At 40.5% G+C, this 24,473-nt stretch overlaps 1 protein-coding gene across 1 annotated transcript; it reads right to left on the bottom strand.

Moving 5' to 3' along the window:
- Positions 1–1,553: 1,553 nt before the first annotated feature.
- Positions 1,554–23,725, bottom strand: CDC20B (cell division cycle 20B). Its single transcript, XM_037372646.1, has 11 exons — positions 23,699–23,725; positions 22,185–22,377; positions 20,463–20,584; positions 16,297–16,396; positions 13,473–13,583; positions 11,885–12,081; positions 10,949–11,043; positions 7,348–7,576; positions 6,153–6,278; positions 5,304–5,421; positions 1,554–1,717 (listed from the first exon to the last, which is right to left on the bottom strand). Exons 1-11 carry the CDS (start codon positions 23,723–23,725, stop codon positions 1,554–1,556), a joined length of 1,482 nt encoding a protein of 493 aa, XP_037228543.1.
- Between the last annotated feature and the right edge of the window lie 748 nt (positions 23,726–24,473).

The raw sequence follows: 24,473 nt of genomic DNA, 5'->3' as shown, positions 1-24,473 counted from the left end.
TGCAACAAACACGCTCATATTAGAAGACAGGCACAGGATAAGTAATTTCCCATTCTTAGACATCAACTTCTTGGTAGTCATTTCTCAATTGATAACCAACATTCTCATTTTCTAACCTATTTTGAAGACCACATGAGATGATGTCAGAAACAAGCAGTTTAGTAGCAGATTTATTGTAAATTAACATTTTACTAGATAAAAAAGATGAGTGGTCTCAACCTTCCACACTTAAAGATTGCATACACGTGACTTATCAACAGAAGATGAGGTTTTTAAAATTTCACACCCATTTCCAGATACTTGTGCCCCTGTTAACATCATCAACCTCTTTTCATGCATTTGTAAAATGTAATTTTCCATGGGCTGACACTGCTTTACCGGCCTAATCTCCCATTCTTCCCCAGCTACAGGTAATACTCAAAATAAATCTCAAGCAGAAAAAAAAAGAAATCCAAACAATATGAGTTTCTGAGCTCACGGGGTTTTTAATATACAAATGTATGAGTGAATCCTTACCCCTTGCCTCCTGTCATTCCTAATAATGAAAGCAAAGCTCCAAAGATGTCTGTGGATAGAACACATTTTGAATAGCACTGAATAGCACTAAATTCCATCTGAATAGCATCTGAAGACCAATCCTGACATCTTTACTTAGCTGTTGACAGTGTGCAAGTCTTAACACGGGCAGACATCTGTTAAAGTCCAAGAGGTTTGGTCCTTGTGAACGCTAAAGAAGATTCATAAGAAGGTGATAGCTGCCAGGTTTGCTGACACCCAGAATTAATTGGTAACTTTAAGGAATGAATGAACTAAATGTTGTGTTAGATCCAAACTTCTTTGACTATGTCCATCTGGCTTATTAACCAGTTCATTACATAATTATACATAATATAACTATTGTGTGATTATTTATATTTTCAATCATTGTTAAACATATCAGGTAAGTTTAAGGAAAGGAAACAATTCAAAACAATAAAGACAGTTTTCTAATTAAGCTAGTTATCATTACTACTATGAAAAAACCAAAGAATTCCCAAGAAATCATTTATATTTAGCCACAATTACATATTTAACCTAGATCTCTAGAAATACTTAGACAGATTCTGTTCCATGACCCATGTGATATATAGAACAATACAGACCCCTGGACTGTCCTCTGCTGATTCTAGCCCTTTGAATGATTCAAGCGAATTTACACATTATTGGCATGTGGTTCCCAATGGGGATGGTAAGATGTAAAATCACTTAGAAAATCATAGCTAAAAGCAGGACCTAAGATTTTACGCTGGCACTTGATACAGTGTGGATTCCATCCATGCTTGCTAGTTTAATGAAAATAAATATCATGTTATTCTTCAGAGTCAGAATATTTTTTCTCTAGGGTAAGTAAGACAAGCTACTAACATTTCACATGATGGACTGACGGGGAAAATTGCTTTTTCTTGAAAAAAAATATACTGTCTTCTGCCATGTTTCCACTGGAATGAACACACATATTTTGAATTATTGAATCTTCTAAATACATTTAATCACTTGCTTTCAAGGAAAAGAAGTCACAAGAATGAGCTCAAATAATCACTAGAAAAAGCCTTGCTGCTGTGCTTGCTCTGCCCAGGCTCACAGCATTTCCACAGACAAGCTATCCCATCAGCCGCAACAGAAAAGAGCCTGTTCTGATCTGGGTTCAGAGCTATATGCAGGACTCTCCCTTTGTGACCTGTAAAATAAAATATATACAAAAGAAGGAAAGATTCATCACAATTCTACTCTGATTATGCCAGTCACTTTCACCACTGCCACACATACTGTAGCTTGTTCCACTTCTACTGTAGCAGCAAAATATGCTGCATAGGATGTGGGAAGCTAGCACTACCTATAGAATATTTTCACATTAAGAAAGAGCTGAAGGCAATATTTTCTCATTAGGGATCAAGCTTTAACTGCCAGGACTGCAGCACATTGAGAAGATATTTCTGTCAAAGGAGAGCATTGAACCTGAACTCTTTGATTCTCCACACACTTACAACGTAAGTCTCATCTGTGTTTGGCGATGTATCTCACTGCTGAGACACCCCATCTGGCTGCACATACCTTGGGGACAGTTTGCAGCTGATCCAACAATAATGAGACTGTGTCCCCAGCTGCTCAGTTATTGTTGTTAAGAAGATCATTTAACAGTGATCCTACAAAATAATTTACTGGAATTGTATATTGAGTTTGTCCGCAGTTGCAGTAGGCTTTGGGAGCTAGACATTGAAGACCACAAGCTACACCAGTCTGGGAGAACAAAGAATGTGCAAAACTCATTAACCTGATTATACAAGAATCTCTCTCAGTAGAATCAACTGAATTTGAACTGAAGCCAGAAAGAGTCTGATACTAAGCTGAGACTGCTGAGAGCTGTATTTACCTCACTGCTCTGCCATAGACCTCCTGTATCATCTAGCACAATGCCAATGCTAAGCAAATCCATGAAGCTTTTAAGCACACAGGGGCCTGAGAAATGAGGAGCCTTTTTACTCCAAGTTACTGGCCATTAGCTCCTCTGGTTGGGTGAGTTACCGACAATCATATAGCACAGCTAGTCACCCAAGGTCAAAAAAAACCTTCTGAGACGCAGTGTATCTCACCTAAAACAGACCAGATGAACCACATCCTAAAAGGAAGTGTGAAGGTACATATGAAGTCTTGGGTGACCAACTTGAATGAGCATAGGTGACACATCCTCTGTACCCAAGTTCACTATGAACACAAAGGAACAGCACTTCCCTAGCTCAAAATAATTTTATGAGAATAAACATGTGAGGAACTGTAAAGCCCTCTGATACTGTGGTACTTACCACAACGGCACCTGGTGAAGATTCATAGAACTGCTGCAGATGGACAGTCTGCCCTAACTTTGCGAAGCTGCTACAGAGCCACTGTGACAAAAAGCAAATATCAGCTGTCCTGGTGCTAAGTAACATGGTCCCTCTGCTAAACTTTGTGACTAGAATTTTGGTAACAACGTTATATTATTTCAGCAGAATCTAATTTTAAGGCTTTGCTCCTTCTCAGGTTATTGAAGTGTACACTATCTTTGTCAATATTTAAGACCATGAATTTACAATTCAGCAAATTCTTTACACTGCCTCCATTCAGTGTCTGTAGTGACTTTGACAGAAGAGCTGGAGATGTAGTTTTTGGAGGCACCCAAATCTATCCACAACACTGACCGAAATTTAATTAACAGTTTCAGTCAAAAAGAAGTGAAGGGGGACAGGGAGAAATCAGAAAAGTTGAGATGCTCATTTCCATGTTTTCTGAGTGGAGTTTTCTGGTTTTATTTCATTGTTTCAAGATCACATTCAGATATGTTTCAAAGCAATTACTGTTTTGTTTGCTGGTGTGTTTTCTTTGATCTACAACATCTTTTCTAAGGGGAGGGCATTTATATCCAAAATTTAATCTTTTTTTCTAGTAAATTACTAGTTCTATCAGGAGTATCTCAAAAATCGACTTAGTGCTATAAAAAGGTTACTATCTTTCAGTTGTTATTCTGTTCTGAATATGCTCAGTAATAGGTAACCTCAATTACTAAACTACCTAAAAGTAGCTTGACAGGGCTTCATTGTTAGCTGAGGTCTTCAGCGTTTTGCAGGAGGACTAAATAATGAGATTCAGTTACAATTTATCTGTTCATTTTTTTGGGTGTAAAACTCATGTGGTTAAGGATGTCTGAGGCTCACTTTGAACCATCCCACAATCATTCACCACAGTATTTTTTCTGAACATATTTTGATACATTCACAATTTTTTTCCAATATTCAATTGGTTATAGTAAGGTATTATGAGCTGTCATAAGCATGAATGTATGTGTGTAACAATTACCTCGTCTATTTGTTCATGAAAATTAGTTTCTTTTGCATATAAGTAAACTGAATAGGAAACAGGATGATAAGTAAACCTCTGGCTTCACCAAATTACCAATGCATTTGACTTATATGGTAAATACTTTACACCATACACTATTCTCAAAGGTGAAATTCAATCTAGTTTTCATTTCAAATAGTATATTCAAGACTTACAACGATTTCAGAAACCTCAAGCTACTTTATAATGATGGTGTCACTTTCCAGATCATTTCTCAGGAACATCACAGGACATTCCTTAAAAGCTGTACATAAATGAGGGTGGATAAGGAAAAGCAACACAGACAAGCAACATTACACAAAGATAATGTAACTACATCTACATATGTCTCTTCTGCCCTTTCTCTTCCATCCATCTTTGTTTTGACTCTCTTGTGCTTTCCTCTTACAGGCTAGTGTTGAAGCCAAGTCCCTGGTTCCACCCAAGTCCCTGGTTCCAAGCACAGCATCCCAGCATAGCTAGGATTTAATAGATTAGGAATTTAATGAATGCCTTCAAATGTAGCAATAGGGTACAAAAAGTATTTGTTAATATCAGCTGTCAGGTTAAAAATCCAGGGCTTCTTTGGCCATATCTTGTCAGTCTGTGAAAAAACAACCATACTTGGGAAAATGCAGTCAGTGTGCAAGTAATTTGTGACTTTCCTTTAACTTCAGATGCTTCTGTTGGATTGCTTCAGTTAACACTGAAACAAGTAAAATAATGGATAGGAAGTAACAGCAAGCATCAGAAACAAGGCGACTTAATAGAAAGTAACTTTTATGTGTAGGGTAGCCCTACAGCACCATGGACCAATACAGAGCTGCAAGGAAACTCCACTTTCCTTTAGCTGTCAGCATGGTACAAGGGAAACATGCTGCACCACATTGCTTCACAGCCAAAATCATGCATTAAAACCCAGACAGCTCTAAATAAAACACGGAGATTTATTTCAAACACCATTTGGATGCTGGTTCAGTATCCTTACATGATGAGCTGCAAAATCAAAAAGCCACATCTAGTTTGTGTTGCCCAGGAGACCATCAGCCTCGAATATATTGGAGGCAACCTGGCACTGGCACACTCAATTCAGGCCTAGTAAGCCTTAGGGAGAAGTGGAAATCCACACCCTGCACCTGGGATGACCTTAGAAATTAGAGGAGAGAATCCCATCATTAAAATCAAGGAATTTTACAGAAGCACCTTACACGATTATCTTAGGAAGTCAACATTTACAATCCCATGAATCAGAATTGTGCTTATGAATGTATGCGGTGTAGGCAGAGGGAGGATGTGTAGGTGACTGCTCTTTTAACTCTGTATGTAAACGTGTAAAGTATGCACTTGCAAAAACACAGTGATTAGACAGACAGTTAACTGAAATAGTTAAAACTATTAACTGAAATACTTGCCATAGAGTTCTGATGAATTGATAAGCATGGGATACTTCCATATCTTCATCTGATTTCCAGGAAGGCCTTGTCCAGTCATCAGTTCACTGGTTTGGGGTAACCAGAGCAAGGAACAAACCTATTGCAATTTAAAATTCTGCTTTTGTTTTCAGGAAGGGTCAACATAACACCATTCAATATATTTCAAAGGTTATCTACAACGTTTAAACAAGCTACTGAGAAATAGTCCCAGCAGGATATTTACTTATTTAAAAGGATCATTTCTTTCTTTACAATACTTCAAAGTACAATTGCCTTATTGTCCTATGTAAATGTGATTAACAGCCTATTAGTATAACACCAAAGCCCTTCAGACACATCCTCAGCTAAGTTGTAACAGCTCCAGGAAAATCAACAGTTAGGCTGCTTTACTCCAGCTGCGAATCTGTTCTTCTGTCTCTTAATATTCAAACTCCAGAGGCAGATATTTGCCCTCTGACTCTTCTAACCTCTTCCCACCCCAGGACTCTGGGAATTTTCCCTCCCACTCAACATTCTCTCCACATCCAAGAGTTTTGGCCAGAACTATTATTGCCAATAAAGAAAAGATTATGCTAAGTGTCTGGCTGCAAGACCACCTCCTCTTCAATCACTTCTGTGTGGAGACAGAAGCAGTGAATGGAAACAACAAACCGCTTCTGAGTTCAGTCACACACTGCCGTGTTGAATGTAGCACAATTGCACATCCAGAGAAAATCCTGCTGTTCTTCTGACTGCAGAACCACCCTCAAAGTCAGTGGTAGTTTGCCAAATGAGCATAGCTTTACCAGAAGAGCATAGCCTAAGTATGCAGACATTTCATCATTTCACCTGAGAATCTGTAGCTGCACTTTGGATAATTTTCTCACAATTTATGTCCCAGACACGCAAAATCCTGTCCTTCATTCCACCCCCTGTAGCAAGGACTTTGGACTGCCAAGGACACCAGTTCATTGCCTAAAAAAAAAAAAAAAATAAAAATAATTAAAAAAAAAGAGATGCCAGAACAGACTAGGAGGTTAGCTGTAAAAACAGAATAGTTTTTGCTTAAAAGACTAGTTGGAAAAATGAACTGCAACAAGCACCCAGAATACACGTTCACAGAACAGCAGGATCCCAAAACTCCAAATGTTGCTTTCCTTGTCATTGCTCCACAGTAGCCTGCACTGCCCCACATACACTCACAGAACTCCAGCTTCTCTGTTTACCCTTCATAGACTCACACTCAGGACCAGAAGAACCCAGCAGGATACGGTCTTACTGCCTATGCTAAGCCATCACAGAAGCCTAAGCAACGTGACTTACAGGGCTTAAAAGAGACAAGGTTTCTTCTGACATATTTCCAGGATATGCCTAAGGCCCAGACTCTACCTGAAGAAAAGCTACTAAGAATTCAATTCCATCTGTTTCAACAAACTCCTTCAACCTTTTAACTCCAATGCTTCAGGCCAGCCGCAGACTTTTGGGAGAATAAACAGCTCATATATTCTGGGCTCCCCTGCCTCTTATTGCTGATACCTGTCCTTTCTCCCACACAGACTGGAACTTTCTAAAGATGAAAAATCTTAAATGGTCTCATTTCCAGTTTCCTACTTCAGATTATTTGCTACCAGCGAACACATAAAAATATGGACAGAAGAAACTGCATATTTAAATTAACTGCAGTAGAGAGAACTTTCCAAAATTCCAAAAATTGAAAGATCTTGTTTGTTAACTTGTAAGTATTGCATCATCAAACTTTTCTGTGCAAGGCAGAGAGATAAAGAAGGCTGTAAATTTTAGTTCTGTTTGACATTATATTTACAAAGGCCTACTAATCCAGTAAAATTTCATAATCAAAGCCCTAGCAAATTTATCTGTGACTTGGTATGAGGAGAACTGGTCTTAAAATTAACTGCATCACAGACAGGGAGAAGAAACTAATAGGTATCACTGAAATAACTTGAAAAATTTCCTAACTGTCCCCATCAACAATGTGATTTCAAGAGAGCAAATATAGAAAAGCAGACAATCTTTTTCCATATACCTTAACTGCTGAAGAATGAGGTATGGTTTTCAGTGGCTGCAACTGCAATTTCACACCAGGGTCACCAGGCCAGATATTTAATATACCATCACTAGACCCACTGGCCAGCAACTGGTCGGTTAGTGACCATTTCAAGCTGCAAATGCTTTTTTTGTTGTGGCGAAGAGTCCCAACATGGTGTTGAGCAACCCGAACATCATGGTGATGAATAGATCCTAGTCGTGAACCACTGTAGATGAGAACAGACAGCATGGGTTTAATGTTAAAGAAGACAAGCTACAACATCACACTGATGTGAGTCAGATGTGTGGTTTCAGAACCAAACCACATCAGGGTGGTGCATCTGCAGAACAACACTATTTCAGTAAAAGGAAACACAAACCAACCATTGAAAGCACACCCTGACTGTAGAGGTGGCTGACAAGAGAAATAAGCCAAGCAGCTGCTCAGTTCAAGCCAGGCAGAATACCTGTTCTCTCTCATGGTTTTCATTTCCCTGAAGATATATTGCACTGTATTCCACTAATCCACACCCTGTCAAGCCATTTAATGTAAACTATTTCCTGTTCTTCATGAAAAATCATTTTGCAAAATGATTTTTGCCAAGGCCAGATATGGCTCTATGCCCAACAAAAAGGGAGTGTAAAACTACATCGCTCTGGGAAAGGGCTTCCTAGCAAGTAACTTGGTTCTGTCTCTTCTCCCTCCCACTTCCAGGCTTAAATAAATCTGCACAGCTTGACACTGTTGCAGTAATTGCCTGTCAGGAAATGGATGCATGGTTCTACAGCCAGTATCATCAGTTTATCAAAAGAAGGAAGAAATATCCTGCCTGGAAGCACAGCTACTGTTACAGCTTAGTTCTGAGATACAGGTTTTACATATGAACAGTACAGCTGAAATGAAAATATTGAAAATACCTTGCAGTACATTTTCTTTTCCTGCCTTTCTAAGGATACTACCTACAGTAAACCTATGACAAAACAGAAGGGCTTCCTGCTGGAAATTCACATTTCCAACACGATGACATGTATCTGGCATCACTTATTAATTGAAGGCAATAATGACTGGAGACTGTCCCATACCGGCTCTTCAAAACATTTCAGATCCAAGTTGAGTGATGTGGAAACTCTAGAAAAGCACACTCAAAACTGACTGATTGCAAGAAATGTCATTCTGTTGTGTTTGTATTATGGACTTGCCAAGCTCTTGAAGTTCACCAAAAAGCATGAAAGATTGCAACCAAGCAGTGCTTCAGTGAATATTAAGCACACTTTTCTGGAAAATACCTAGAAAATACATGACAATATGTGCATTATATGCAAAGCCATCATCATTTGCCTCCCAAAGATTTACACTGATTTTTCCTACTAAATACTATGCAGAAAATTTAACCAAGTATATCGGGTCTGGCTAAGATGGAGTTAATTTTCCCCATAGCAGCCCTCACAGTGCTGTGCCTTGCATTGGTAGCCAGAAAGGCAGTGATAACACACCGATGTTTTGTCTTTTGGCTACTGCTGAGCAGCGCTCGCACAGCATCAAGGCTGTCCCTCCAACCTTTCCCCCCTCATCAGTAGGCTGGGGGTGGGCAGGGTCTTGGGAGGGGACATGGCCAGGACAGCTGATACAAACTCACCAAAGGGATATTCCATACCGTATGACATCTGCTTAGCAATAAAAGCTAAAAGAGGGTGCGAAGCATGTGGCAGCATTCATTATTATAACTTTTGTCTTCCAGAACAACTGCTATGTGTACTAAAGCCATACTTCCCAGCAAGTGCCTGGACATTGCCTGCTGATGGGAAGTAGACAATAATCTTTTGTTTGCCTTCACTTCTACACACAGCCCTACTTTGGTTTATTAAACTGCCTTTATCTTGACCCAAAAGGTTTTTCCATCCTATTTTCTCCCCTCCCCATCCTGCCGAGTAGGGGAGTGATAGAGCAGCTTGGTGGGCACCTGGTATCAAGGCAAGGTCAACTCACCACACCAAAAGAAACAGAACTGAATTGCCAGTGTTGGCCATATTAAGGTTTTCGGTACTTCTAGTGGTATGCATGGGAAAGAACTGGGGTCCTGAGAATCCTGGCTGAAAGGAATTTTTTCCACTTGGCATCAAATCAGAATTATTTGCTTTTGACACAGAAGGTGGCGTCTGTTTTGCTAAAGACAAAAAGAAGCCAACAAAATTTTGTGATGGATTAATTTATGGTACTGAAATTTATTTACAGGTTCATGATGATGTGTTGTTGGGCTATTTTAAACCACTGAAATTAGTATGTAATCCCAAAGTATCGATTGTCCACAGTGAAGTTTACTGTAAGAATGTTGCTCTTATTTTAGTAACAATGAGTATTAACTTCATATCTTTTTTCTACTTATACAGGTATTTTAATTCTGCCTTAATGTTAGAATGAACTGGTTAGTTTCAAACCTAACAAGAGAAATAAATGTTATCTCAACCTAATCTGTTAACCATAACAGTTCACTGGTTCATGCTGAATTTTATCACCAATTTCTATTCAGATAAATCTATAATTTGATTTTCTCTGTTGCTTTCACTCCTCTGGCCAAGCTGAAATGCAAATTGAAACTATTGCGTATTCTAATAAGGTCATGGCATTGGCAGGATGTTCTAGCTGCATCCTTGTAACTTAACACACGCAATGTACCAGCTCCAGTAACGGCATTTTATTAACTGGTTGTTCAGCCGGTATTCTTGTACTGCACTGCACCTAGCAGACCTAATACAATCAAAACCAAAACCCAGAGCATCTTGAAAAATCAAAATAACACTACCTCTAGTGTTCATATCCAGAGATACCAGTGTCATTTTGAGTTTAACAAGTAAGTCTACCTTTGCTATTAGTTCTGCATTTAAGTAAAACAGAAGGCTATCATATGATTTTAAAATCATAGAAGCATCCATCCTAAACAAGTCTAACCTAAGCCCCTTCAAGTGTGAGTCAAAGATCTGAAACAGGAAGCGGGAGGAATAAAACAATAAAAGAGTACACTTGATCTTTCTCATCTGAGTCCCCATATTGAAATGATCCCTAAATATAAAATATTCACCAGCTAGTTTAAAATTCACCCTTGGCAAAGCAAAGGTCAACCACTTCACTCCTCCTTGGGTTGTAGGCAGCAGTGAGCCAGTCTTCCTTTGCAGATACCCAGCTAGAGAGGTGTGTAACTCTTAACAGCTGTGTTTTGCTGTGCACCTCAAAAGACAGATGTAATCTTGATATCAACAGAGGGGCAGACTAAACTACGTGTCCTTTCCCTGGCACTGGGCAGGCTATGATCAGGCTTTGTGCAAAACCAGAGCCACAGTCTCCACATCCTAGTAAAATTCTGCGAGTGCTGACAGTTTTCTGGAAGGACAGTAAGAAGAGAGATTAAAGAGGCAGGCTAAATCCCCTTTGGCTGCTTTCCTGCCACACAGTAAATCTACATATTATTTCTGAGATGCCCAATAAGTAGAGGGACAGGGTAAATCATCTTTGAGCAAAGCCAAAGAAAACAACCAAAGTGAACGGGACATTTGTATAAGTAAAACCCACAGGACTCCGCCTGGGAATATACTACACCACTCACCTGCTCAGAATATGATGATTCCAGCTCAGCGCTCCAACTACAGACAGGTGACCAAACATATTTCTCAACCTCTTTTTGGTTTCAATGTCCCACAGCTGCCAAACCAAAAAAAATGGGAAATACAAATTCAACAACAAAAAGAAAAAAAATTCTTGCTGTCTTCATTTGTTTGCAAGTAACCCACTTCCCAGTTCTGCTCTGACATATGGACAACCTCAAGCTCATTTATTTCAAAAGTTAAGAAGGAGTATTTCCAGATTTTGGCAGCTATATCCATGATGCTGAAGTGGACTGAAGAGAATGCACATCTCCTGAGTTTAAAGCTATTTATTAAAACGTTAGTATTTGGAAGTCTGTACTTGAAAGCACTGGCCTTCAGTACCTTCAGATTGCTGACTCAGGACTGCAGCTGGTAGGTCCCTATATTATCTAGCATCTCAGCCAAAAAAATCTTTTGATAATAGGACTGTTGCATAAAAGCAGGCTGACAGATATGTGTATAATCACACTGAAGTCAGATTCTCATGTGTGAATCCATAAGGAGAGGTCGAGAGGTCAGAGTATGGATCACTACAATAATCTTAGCAAGAGAGATACAAGAAAAAACTGTGCTGAGTAAAATAATTTAATGAAGGAGTTCCTCTTACTAGTGAAAAAAAATCTGATTGTCTCTGGACAACTGAATATTTATTCAGTCATCAGCTTTTTAATGGCTTCAGAGGCTCCATTACATATAGACAACTCTGGATGTTACTAAGCCATTCAGTAAGGTGCAGACTGATACAGGGAAGTGCTATATGTTGTCTCCAGCAGAGTTCTTCTGTAGCTTAGCCCATCTTTTTTGTTTATTTTCTTAAAAAAAATTCAGTATCAAATTGTCATGTGGAGACTTTAGCTAAAAATGGAGAAAGACTAAAAAAGTAGACTATCTAGTACTTGTACTTCTCCATCGCTGGTGCCAATTGCAAGGCAAGTTCCTTCTTTTATCCAAGCCAGAGAAGAAATGTATTTGGAATTCGAATTCAAATAAATTCTTTCAATGGTTTGAAGAGCTCCTCCCTTCCAGATGTGTGCAGCCGGTCCTACAGCAACAGCCACAAGATTTTCCAGGCTCCAGTCCAGTATGTTTAGATCTAGAAGAAAGCTACCAAAAATTACTGCAAAAAAGTTGTAGGTAACAGGATGGGGTGAAAGGGAGTATCATTCTGGGGGAGAGAAACTTTTTTTCTAATAGCTATGGGAAAACTTCAAGAGAATGCTTCTACGAAACCGTTACTAGCAAGTATTGCTCCTACATGAAGGACAGTATCTCTAACTACGTAAGGTCTCCACAAGACTAATCTCTACAAACTGGTACGTTTGCACAGCAGGATCTGACTTGCAGCTTCTCCACTAGATTTTTTTAATCTATCACGCTGTGTTTTGGATCACTATGTTATTCACTCTTCATTTCTGCCACCAGAAATGAGGCTCCCTCAGAAACCACTCCAGTTCCAAAACCACCCTTGTTCCAAGGTAATTCTTGTAATTGAGAAAGACAGAGGAGAGAGCCTATATGCTACAGTCTGTCCTACATCCTCAGGTTAATGATAACATTTATGCTGCTAATGATAAGGGTTATGATAATGATTTAGGGCAGCTTAAAAGTCATGACCTCTGAAGCACAGAAGACTTACCACAGGCCAAGGTCTGACATCATATTTTGGTAACTAAAATCACTCTGAAGAACAGCTGAATCCATCGGTCAGCTGTTTTAACTACAGTCCTGATCGGTGTAGCCAGAAATCACTTCCAAAGACTTCTGTTCATGCCGTTAGTCTTGTGACATACTTTGTGCACAGTGTAAATCACACAAACTTTTGTCCTGTTCATAGATATACATGAACACTTGCAAAGATATGTTGAAAAAAAACTCCACAGGGCAATTACAAACACTTGCACATAATGAGCTGTTCATTAGATCTTATGAACTGTTAAAACATGTATTTGCTGCTGTAGACCAGAGATCCATGTGTCTTCATGTGCAATTTGTGCATGTTTAATTTTTCCTTGTGCACCACCAAAGACACAAATGAGAATTCAGTTCAGAAGGTATCTATCATCTGTCAATGTATTTATCAATGTCACTGATCTCTGCCAAAACAAGAGATTTCAAAGTCTGCTCAATAAAGTTGCTGCTGTGTTGACTGGCTGCTGGATATCCAAGGCTGATAGCTGAAACGTTTTAACTTAATTAACCAGAGGTAAGTAAATTGGTTTGATTTGAAAGTTGTATTGAGATCTACAGCTGAAGGAAACTACGTGAGAGTTAGGTAGTATTGATTCTAGGGTTTGATCAGTCATGTCTCTGTCCTGGGACAGCCAGTTTTCAAAGATGTGTCCTTATAAGAAACATGACTTCATGCATATGTCCTGCAGAGTTTCCATTTTATGTGAAGGGGGCACACCTTTGCTATCTATCTTGAAATATACATAAGAATTCCCATTCTCTGTGAAAACCACCACACAGGAGAAATTAACTTACAGTAATCATTGCGCAAGCCACTAATATGAAGCCTCGCTTCTGGTTCCCATAGTATGGAAGGCTTCATGGTGGTAACAGCTCTGAAGTCACTATGGGTCCCCTCTTGGCATCCTGTATTTGAAGATTCATCACACACAGATAAGTAATGCAAAAACACCACCAACTTTTCTCAGGCCTAAGCCTTTCACATTCTCACTATATTTGTCTCTCCATGGTCCAGAGGAGGCCAGAAGGGTCTAATTTATCCTGGGTAGGCTCCAAACATTCACGCTGAACTAGGTGAAAGCCACCTTTTACCACCTCTTTCAAACCTCCATAGATTTAGTCAGCTAGAACAGAGAATAGGGAACCCTATACTCTGTTTAAATTGTACCACAGCTCGATACGGAACATGGGGTTTTTTTGCCTTTTTCGCCTTAGTTCTCTGTCAAAAGTTGTTAGTAGCAGAATGTTTCATACATGCTCTCCCACTTCAAAACCCCCTCACACAGCAATAAACTTTGCTTTCTCATGTTAATTTCTCACCAAAAGGTCTCCCCCACCAATACCTAACCACAGGAAAAGGTTTTTAAAGCACATGCACCTTGATCACAGCACACTAAGCTTGTGACAGCACATAAGCAAGAAACAAAAGCAAATAACAAGTACGAGCAAGCAGAAGAGTCACCCTTTATAGTCATTGTCTAACTTGCGCTTCAAGGACTCCTAAACATCATAGTAAAAAACCCAGATCATTAGTGCTATGAACCATTTAATGCTAGATTTTTATGTGTAAGAAATCATTTTAATGTACTATGCAGAGCAGAAAGGCGGAGATTCACATTTCTGTGCTTCTCTCTGTGTTTTGACCTCCTTTTTCAATTATTCTCCAGAAAGAAGTATTTGCAATAAGTATTAAAATTTTCAGGGGCAGAAGACACTACTTATCTCTACTGGTAACCTCCTCCATTCAAAAAAATCCAACACTGACAAACTTAAATACACAGATAAACATCCTATATGGAAGTCCAATGACAAATTGTGGAGAAGTTATTTCACGCGGTCCTTCCTTAGTCTGTCCTGAATCTTCTCCCCTAATCCAAAATTCATTTCTGCCAGACCACAACTATTTCCCCTCTCAGCTGTGGTACCCCCTTTCTCTCCAAATAAGGACTGAAGATGAGCAAGAAGCAGACCACAGTGATTTCGTTCTGTGTCTAAAATTTTGTGGAGTTAAACTATCAAGAAGGCTTGCAGGAACAACCTTCTCAGACCTGCCCAACAGGAGATGTAACGCTGCATTCTACCCCTAAAAGGTCTAATGTCACTGAAATTAGATTTGTCTGTACAGAAAAATCTGTATTTCTAATATCTAGATTTTTGGTTATTTTTCCAAAACTTTACCAAACCTTTCTGAATCCAGCCAAGTAAGATAATTCAGGAAAATTAAGGCTCTTAATTGCAACAGTGAGATGAATGGCAACACTTCTGAAACACTGAAAATGCTTTTCTTCTTTAACATTGGTAACTGGTACTGAGTAGTGAGATATAAAGGATGAAATCATCTCTGTAACTCATTTGAGGCTTCTCTTCTCTCGTGAGTAATTAATTTGCCTACTGCAAATTCATACTGAATACACCATCAGGTCTATTCACCTACTTCATAGACACATGAATGTGCATAACAGGATTTTTAATTAGTGAAAATTAAGCTTCATTACACCATTTTGTGTTATTTTGCATTGGTACCAGCAGATATCACTGACTTTTAATTTCTTTTAATTTTGGTCTCACATGTCTGTGTCACTTCTCACAATGAGACTCAGGAAGTGGTAAGTAGTCAGTACTGTCACACTAGACCACATAATCAACAAGTGGATGGGTGGAATAAAAGCTGGTATTCCTGATACCTGTATTCTTTTGCCATCAAGAAAAGAACCACTGTCAACAATTCCTACACTGTTGCTATTGACTGTTCTGAAATGAGTCTTATTTGCATGAAGAAGAGCCACAAAGGCATATATAAAATCTATCCCACAGCTCCCAGCTTCTTCTACAGGAGCTGAACTCCAGATTCATAAAGAAGCTTTTCTTAATGTTTTTACATGAGTATGAATCAGGCCTTGACTGGCAAGAACCCATCATATACAGAAATAGCCAGATCACCAAAACAAATCATCTGTCCAAGACAGAACACAACAAAATATCTGCCTGATATTTAATGAATTCCCTCATACTAAAACAACTCTGGGAGTATCTGTATTATTTCACGGGTTAGCTCCTCACATCCCATCTCTTTTCCAGTCACCTGATCATTCACACTCCCTTATGCTCATTCATTCCCAGGACATCTTTTGAAGCAAATTTACCAACTCTCCCACAGATGAAACCTGAGGGAGTGCTAGGGACCGTTCACTCCAACTGTATTTATCTACAGGTAAGAGCAAGAAGACTCGCCATCTCTGCATGTCTTGCACTCTCATGTATACAACAGTCCATATATATGATACATATCCTGTGCCCTTTCTGCAGCACAACTCTACATTATTTGTAGGGTTCTGAAACTGAAAAGCTAAAAGGAAATTAATGTTTTAGGGTCATCAACGCATTAAATGGGGCCCAAAGGACAGCCAGGTAAAATACTAGGGGTGAACCACACTGGAAGTCTTCACAGATGGTAGGAACTCTAAAAAAGTAGCCCCAAGCAGCACAGATCTCAACCACTTTGTATTATTCTGAAACACTTGCTGGAACAGGTAGATACACTTGCTTTTCCAGTGTAGATGCAGCCTGCTGTATTTCTCTGTTTAGCATGCATGACAATATTTGCTATATTGGGACATACCTTTCCAGATGCAACTGGTATTTTCACAGACCTTCATGTCACCATTTTCTGCAATGCTATATCCAACCTCCTGGAGCACTGGAAGCTGAGAAGAACATATCTGCTAATATATTGAAGTGAAAACATGACTTAGTGAAGAAATCTGTCAAAAACCTTATTTTAACATTATGGATAACACAACTCCCACCAAAGGACTCAACACTTGTCATATAAAAGCTTCAAAACAACTTGCCTCTTGGATGGGAGATCAGTAACAAATACGGCATACCAGTGTCCAAAATTGTGTGCTCTAATTTGAGCCACCATCTTCCCTTTCACAAAACACCAATTCACTGCTAATGATCACACAAACTTCAACAAAGTTGTTTGAACAAGACCATCTTACCAATGGAAGAGGTCCCAGGCCTGTACATCTGTAGGTCACCTGCCAAACCTTAGTGCCCTCTTGTTCTCTTCTGAATTGGCATTTGGGCTAATTTTACCAGCATGCAATGCCATGTTTTCTACATGCAGACAGTAAGTCTGATGCCTCAGGATTGCTCTATGAGAGAAGATCAGTTTTGTGGTGCATAAACTGTAAGGCCATTGATTCCACCATGACACCTACTAGAGTCAGAGTCCTCTCTCAAACCAGGGCTCCAAAGCCTGGACTCCATGATCCCATTCCTTAAACCAGTTCTACAATATGAAACTGAAAATATATACAAGGTGTCTCAGAGGAATAAAATTTTTTCCATTACATTATTATTTCCTTGGGCATCACAGAAATAGATGATGCAGCAAAAATAAGAAAAAGGAGATCAGAATTTTTAACAGAACCTTTTCTTTTTTCAAAAAAAAAATTAGCTTAGGCCTTTAGTCAAGATTCAAGCAAAGGCTCAGATCAGCTCACCCAGGATATGAACTTCTTCACCAACCCCTAGTGATATGCATTTCTTCACAATGTTCACCGAGTTGAATGCTCTGATGCCAGATGTCTGTTTGGTCTGTAATTCTTTATTTACAGTCAGGTGGAAATGCAGCTGATGTTTTTACCAGCCACTCAAGATTGGTATGTATTTCCTCTAATGTCTTTGAAATCTGTCCTTCCAAGCACACTCAGTGTTACTCTTCTTCAAAACCCTGTTGCGATCATGATAAAAAATGTCTTACAAAAACATAGTGGAAAAAAAGTTTTCCTCCTTTACATATCCCAGCTGTTCTACAGCAGGCCTGCAGTTTTGAGAGGCACTTTCTGTATTATTTATATAGACAACTTGGCAGAAAGTTAATCAGATTGCTTGGATCTGTGTCCCTCTAAAATAAGTGCAGACATTTCTGTGGAAAACCAACTGTGTATACAAGGAAATAATCTTCTGGCCCACAAAGAGACCACATGCATTGATTGGATGTGAGATTTTATTTTCAATGTATTCCATCCATTCATGTTACCAGGCAGTCAAATTAAATAGTCATTAATTACTATATCTAAGAAAATTTATAGATTTTCATATGGTTTTAGCCAGGACTGACTTCCAAATGGTTTTAGGAAGAACTTGGGGTTTTGTTATCCCACAACGTTATCTCAAAGACCCGCACCCCAAACTTTTAGGAAATGGCTGTGGTCCTTGATGTCAAACGCTGAATATCTTAGTTCTAACTCAGCTCCCACTTGTAAATTACAGCGTAACTCCAGGTAAGTCACTTCACAGGAATGACAGACTGACACATGGTCCATACTGGGACCTGTACTGTTTAATATCTTCACCAATGACAGACAGTGGGGATCAAGTGCAGCCTCGGCAAGTTTGCAGCTGATACCAACCTGAGTGGTGCAGTTGACATGCCTGAGGGATGGGATGCCATTCAGAGGCACCTGGACAAGCTCAAGAAGCAGGCCCATGTGAACGTCATGAGATTCAGTAAGGCCAAGTGCAAGGTGCTGCACCTCAGTTGGGGCAACCTCCATTATCAATACAGGCTGAGGGAGGAAGGGGTTGAGAGCTGCCCTTCTAAAAACAGCTTGGGGGTACGGGTAGGTGAACATGAACATGAGCCAGCAATGTGTGCTCACAGCCCAGAAAGACAACTATACCCTGGGCAGCATCAAAAGAAGCATGGCCAGGAGCTTGAGGGAGGTGGTTCTGTCCCTCTACTCTGCTCTGGTGATACCCCACCTGGAGCACTGCATCCAGCTCTGGAGCCCTCAGCGCAGGCAAGACATGGACCTGCTGGAGCAGGTCCAGAGAAGGGCCACAAAAATGATCAGAGGGCAGAGCAGCTCTCCTGCAAAGACAGGCTGAGAGCACTGGGGTTGTTCATCTTGGAGAAAAAAGATTCTGGGGAGATCTTATCACAGCCTCTCAATATTTACAGAGGGCTTACAGGAAGATGGGGACAGACTTTTCAGTAGGGCCTGTAGCAATAGGACAAGGGGTTATGGTTTTAAAGTAAAAGAGGGTAGTTTCAGACAAGATATAAGGAAGAAATTTTTTACAACAAGGTGGTGAAAGACTGGAACAAGTCACCAAAAGAGGTGGTAGACGCCCCATCCCTGGAAAGATGAGGCTCTAAGCAACCTGATATAGTTGAAGTTGTCCCTGCTCATTGCAGGAGGGATGACCTTTAAGGGTCCTTTCCAAATGAAACCATTCTTTGACTCTATGACTAAGAGTGAAGACAATCACCGATGACACGTACTCATCTTTTAAAAGATTTTACATTTTAAGGAAGAATATTTTACACACAGTACTTCATAGAAAGTTCTTACCATTTCACAAAAGAGTTCTATTAAATTTCTCTGTAGTGTGAATTCAACTAAGATTACTAAACCCATTGAGACGTATATCTTAACACTCAAAAAATTCACACTTTCCAATCAGACCATGGAGTGGGGCAGGAAGGACGCTGTTGAAAGGACCATTTCCCAGACTATTTTGCTTATTTAGAAAGGAAAGTGATTGCCCAGAGGACCAGGTTTCCCAGAATGATGTAAAAGCATGGTCTTTTTCCAACATCCAGCAACTTTCAAGAATACAATTATTACAAGGTATCAGTCAGTGAGCATGTTAGCCCACATGTCCTGACAGTATGTCCTCCTTTTCTTAGAAGTTGAGCTTGGTACCCTCACAGAAACTTCTCAATAATATTAATTAAGGATTCTAAACCACTATAAGCAAGGACATAGAGCATGCATCTCTGAAGCATCCTTACTCAACAGCTACGGTCAACAGCTATCAGTATCTTCAGTACTGAACTTGTAACTGGTGCAATCAAGGAAAGGAGAGCACACCAAAAAGAAAAAAAAGCATGGTCACTGACTAAAAGTTTACAACTTAATTATTGAACAGTCACAATTTGATAGCACTAAAGTAGATAAGTTGTTTTGAGTGTAATGTTAGGGTAATGAGTTTCACTAATGCAGACAAGCATCACCCAAGAATTCAATTTTCAAGAAGTCGGTGAACAGAAATAGGTGGGTGGCTAGAGCACAGGTTTATTTAGGATGACCAAAAAGCAACAGATAATGCCTAAAAAGAAAAAGTGGCAGTGTCCACTAGGAAAAAAGAAGGTATAACATGTACAGCAACAGAAAATAACACCTAAATGCGAAGTGATCTGAAGCCTTTGTTTCACATATTAGGCAAATTCCATGCGTTCTTTTATCCTTGAACAAGAATCTGACCTTTTACTGTCATGACAAAAAATTTTACTCTCAGAAAGCTATTTTCTGCCAAATTTCTCATAGCATTTCTGTCTACGTGATAAAATGAACAGCTACATCCTGCACAACCGAAGAAATTATCTTCTTCGCACATAGTGGTTATTAAAGCAAGTGGAAAACTGAGTCATTCATGCTTTGAGTACTTTTTGCAACGTATGTTTTCCCTCAGAGGTAAAAAACATATCTTGAGGGCTTCATTAGCTTGGTTTCAATTTTAGTTTGCAGGACAGTAATCTGAAGGAGGGGGAGAGCAGCTAGATCAAATAAATAACAAAGTTGCTCCTGACATCTCTCTAGCAGGCATTTCCTAAATAGATCTCCTCATGTTGCTGTTCTCCATGCCAATAAGGCAGTATCCACACAACAGATTCCAGATCAAAAATAAGATTTAAAAACAAACAAACAAAAAAAACCCCAGGAAAACAAATACCCTACCAGTGCATCTGAATGTTGTATTACTCACTTGTTTCTTTTCCATTCCAGCTCTCATATTACTGCTCCCTTCCAAGCCTAATGCAGCATGACTGCTAGGTAGAGTCACAACAGTTTTCGTAACGGAGAGTTTCTTAGGCACCTGAGGTGTCACTGCAGAAAGAATTTCAATGGAATCAATTCCTTTAAAAAACATCACAGGAATATTTGTCAAGTACTTCTCAGAACAGCACCAATTTCATAGTAACAGTACTCTAAAAGCAGATCTGACACAATAAGTGGGACAACGCAAATAAGTGACATTTGAACCAGTCACCCTTGCTTTCCTTTTGTCAGTGGAGACATTTCTACAGCATTATTCCTCTTATCCTAAAACATGTGTCTAAATAAAGGTCAGATTGATCACTCGCTTTCTAAAGAGTGCTTGTTTACTACTGCAGCTCATAACCAGCCTTATATTTATCACCGGCTACACAGAAAATCCATTTCTGATTTCCCAGAACCTGTATACAGCCTTTCACCACTGCTAACAGAGACAGCATGAAGGACTTTTTATTCTAGAAACTGAAGTAGGGAAGACTTCACCCTGTGTTAGAACCTGGGTTTCTCAGAGCTGGGCATGTATTTCTGAACAGCTCTGGTATTGTGCTTAGCAGAAGACAAATTGCACTTTCTAGCCAAGAGCCACAGCGTCACAGGAACATATCCTGAACACTAAACAGCATCTCTTATTTGTTCTCTAAAGATTTCAATTATTAATCAAGAAATGAGCTATTTAGATCCCTCAGTCTTCCAGGAAGCTCTTCTTGTACGTGCTGCATGTAGACCCTTCCGCACTTTCTCACAGGACTGCTGGAAGTAGGAGTTGGTGAGTTCAAGGGCTCATATTCAGCCTTTTGTCAGCTCCTTCTGCTGTTGAGGAAGAGAAACAGCTTCCCCTATAGTCAGTTCTTCAGACAAAGTCCGAGTACTGAAAGTTTGATCTGTGTTGTGAGCGGCCGTCAGGTCTCTCCCTAAAGTGAGCTGAGTGTGAGCGTCCCTTGGCTGCTGTCCCTTTGTCAATACTTGACGCTTCATGCATTGGAGCAGACCCAGTGACACAAGGCAAGCTGCTTCTTCAGCGAGCGTATGCTAGAGCACATGCAGGCATGTAGACTGATCCAAGTTCTGCAGTTATGGCCGGGTCTGCAGCAGCTGCGTGTAAGGCAAAGGAGAAGCAGAAGGAAGGGGTGAGGCCTCATGACTTCTCCTGCTCTCCTCTGTCAGTTACCGTTAGCTACTCCAACAAACCCTGCACACTGTCACAGCCCAGTGCCACTTAAACTCGGCCCGATACAGCCCGCACCACAGAGGAAGAAAGGCTGGTCTGCAGCAAGCGTCGCTGGGCTGGGGGTGAGACTGACTTTTCTTTCTCCTTTGCACACCCACCTCCACGACCTGCTGCCCCGGGCAGCCTGCGCACTAGTAACAGGAACCTTAGCCCCAGCTTTCCTTTCACGACAGCGGCGCACTGCTGCCCTGAGGCCGCTGTCCCGCCGCGCCTGGGCAGCCCTGCGCAGACCGCTGCTGCGGCACACCGCCATGCCCAAAGCACCTGGACACGGCCACCGCCCAACACCAGCCCACACCTCACACGACACCCCGCTCCGGGTTGCTCCAGGATTCCTTCCTGGCACCTTCTGTGAGGGAGCAGTGGGTGGACATCCGCAGTTTGGCCACCCTCTGCATGAAAACCCTTCGCACCCCGCCTGACCTGGAGTCTCCCCGGGGGCGCGGCCGCGCTGGGGCCCCGCGGAGGCACCGAGGCGGGCGGGGGAGCGGCCTCTCGCGTGCAGCTGCTGCCATCTTGTGACAATGGGGCTGCTCGCCACCGCAGCGCGGGCCGCCAGCCTCCTCTTCATGGAGCTCTTAAACCCGGAGTACGTGATCCTTCCCGAGTCTGGGACCTGCACAAGGGACAGGAGACAAAACACCAACTAAAAAATGCGTCATGACTTAACAGCATTCCCGTTCCTCAATGATGTTTCAGGTTTTCGTCTGCTGCGCTACAAGGGCTCAAGCCCACCTCAGAGCAACGGGCCGTGGAAACGGATGTTGGGCTGAGTATGGCTCCAGCAGTCGGTCACCTGGGTGGAGAAAGAGTAAGGAGTGGGGAAAAAACATAAAGAAATGTTTCTGGTTAGGTATGTAGCCCTGAAAACTGTCACACAGCCTGTAGCAGAGAAAAAAAAAAAACCCACCAACTAAATCTGTGTCACTCATGCACTAGGCTACAGCACTGGCCTTTGAAAGATCCGAGATCTTCAGACACTTTCCATAGGCTCATGGGTCTGGTCTTTCCTAAGACATGGGCATTTGGGCAAACCCACATGTCAGCTGTCTGGAACCAGGCTGGTATTCTGATCTTCACTCAAATGAGGGCTTAGATCTCTTCCGATTTCTAAATCTCACCACCACTGCAGCTTGCTCATGTTACTATTTTTAATATTATCTCACATTTTTTAATACATTAAGGCATACTAAATGAAAATTCAATGACAGATTTACATTTCTTACTTTCAGATTAATTCATAGAGCAATTTGTGTCAGAAAAACGTGAAACATAAGAATGTATCAAAATTTGAAATCTAACAGCCTAGATAATACTGAACACAAGGCTTTGTTTTTCAGACAATTTTAAAGCAATGTTTTAGGTGAAAGTAACAACAGTAAGGAAGCACAGCAAGTATAATAGGCTTCTGGATCATTATTAGGTACTCCAGTAATATTTATAATACGCTAAGTCTTGTAATTTTTTAATTTCTGAAATAATATTAGACACAAATTACAAGCTGTTGACACATAACTTAGACACCACGATCTTGCATGGATTTTCTAAAATCAAACACATTCAAACTTGCTTTTAAAGTCAGAATCAGTCACCTGTGCTTGCTTGTTGAGTAAACCTTTGTTCATTACAGCACTGAGGTCTGTGCCTTTTCTGTCCCCGCCACCAAAACAGTACTCACAGGCCTCACTGCCATACAGAGATCAAGCCTCACATGTCCCCAATTCACGGGAAACACCCATACAAATACTGAAATGTCACAGTCTTTCCCAAGCATCTCTCACGTAGAACTGCATGAAACCCTCTATATAATCTTGTTACACACAAAATGGACATGGGCTTTAGCTATTTAGAGATTATAGAAATGGTTCAAATCAGGGATAGATGAGGTGATCTCAAAGTTGCTGAAAAGCAGCAGACCCCCAGATTCCAGGTTTCACCTTCAGAAAGTCCCACTCTATTTTCATCCTTTAAAATGTAGCCTCTCAGCACAGCGAAGTATCAGTAAGAAGAACGACAACTGAGACAGAAATCACTCTTCAGTGGTGGTTTGGACAGGCAGGAAAAGAAAGTTAGCAGAGACTGACAGGCAACATGGATTGAAAGACAAGTAACAGCTTAGAAAAGCCCCCAAAACTAAGCATTAGCAGGACAAAATAAAATTATGGAAGCTGAAAGGAAGAGAGAGAACAGCAAATGGACATAAAGAAAGAGAGGACTGAGGACAGGAAGACCTGATAAAAGACAAAGAGGAAAATTTTGGGTTTTCCATAACTGAGTTGTAACCACTACATGTTGATGTGCTATTAGAAACCAAGAGCAACAGGCAAGCATCTCTAAAATAGAAAACAATAAACAAAGACAGGTAAGACACCAGACCTGTGTGGCATTGAAGTTCAGGTTGTCTTTCACAATGGCCTCAACAAAACACCAATGGAGCTGCCTGGCTTATACCCGAGATTCTCAGCTAACATACTCTTTGGTCACTCAGACCTTCCCCTCTTCTCATCTCAGCACAGCTTGTGCTAGTTAGCGAGTAGCAACAAAAAAAAAGCAACCCATTTTCCATCAGCCCCCCCATTACAAAAAAACCCATTTTATTATCTTCCCGTACGCCAGCCTGTCAACATGGAGTTTTTCTCTGCCCCATGTGCTGTAAGAGTTTTACAAAGCTGCCTGCAATTCTACAGCAGCTGATGAGAAGCAGCATAACTG

The sequence above is a fragment of the Falco rusticolus genome, chromosome Z, assembly GCF_015220075.1.
Source record: "Falco rusticolus isolate bFalRus1 chromosome Z, bFalRus1.pri, whole genome shotgun sequence".
In the NCBI taxonomy this organism is placed as follows: domain Eukaryota; kingdom Metazoa; phylum Chordata; class Aves; order Falconiformes; family Falconidae; genus Falco; species Falco rusticolus.
The sequence above is the reverse complement of the archived record's forward strand: the minus strand, read 5'-3'. Positions and strand labels throughout refer to the sequence as shown.

Bases quoted from the DNA above. Each gene is read 5' to 3' on its own strand.
- CDC20B (XM_037372646.1), bottom strand. From the start codon at position 23,725: ATGAAAATAGAGTGGGACTTTCTGAAG. The intron at 20,585-22,184 runs GTCAGGCGGGGT...TTCTTTCTGCAG, and splicing joins CGCCCCCGGGGAGACTCCAG to TGACACCTCAGGTGCCTAAG. The intron at 11,044-11,884 runs GTACTAGATAGT...TTGGTTTGGCAG, and splicing joins CCAGCGATGGAGAAGTACAA to CTGTGGGACATTGAAACCAA.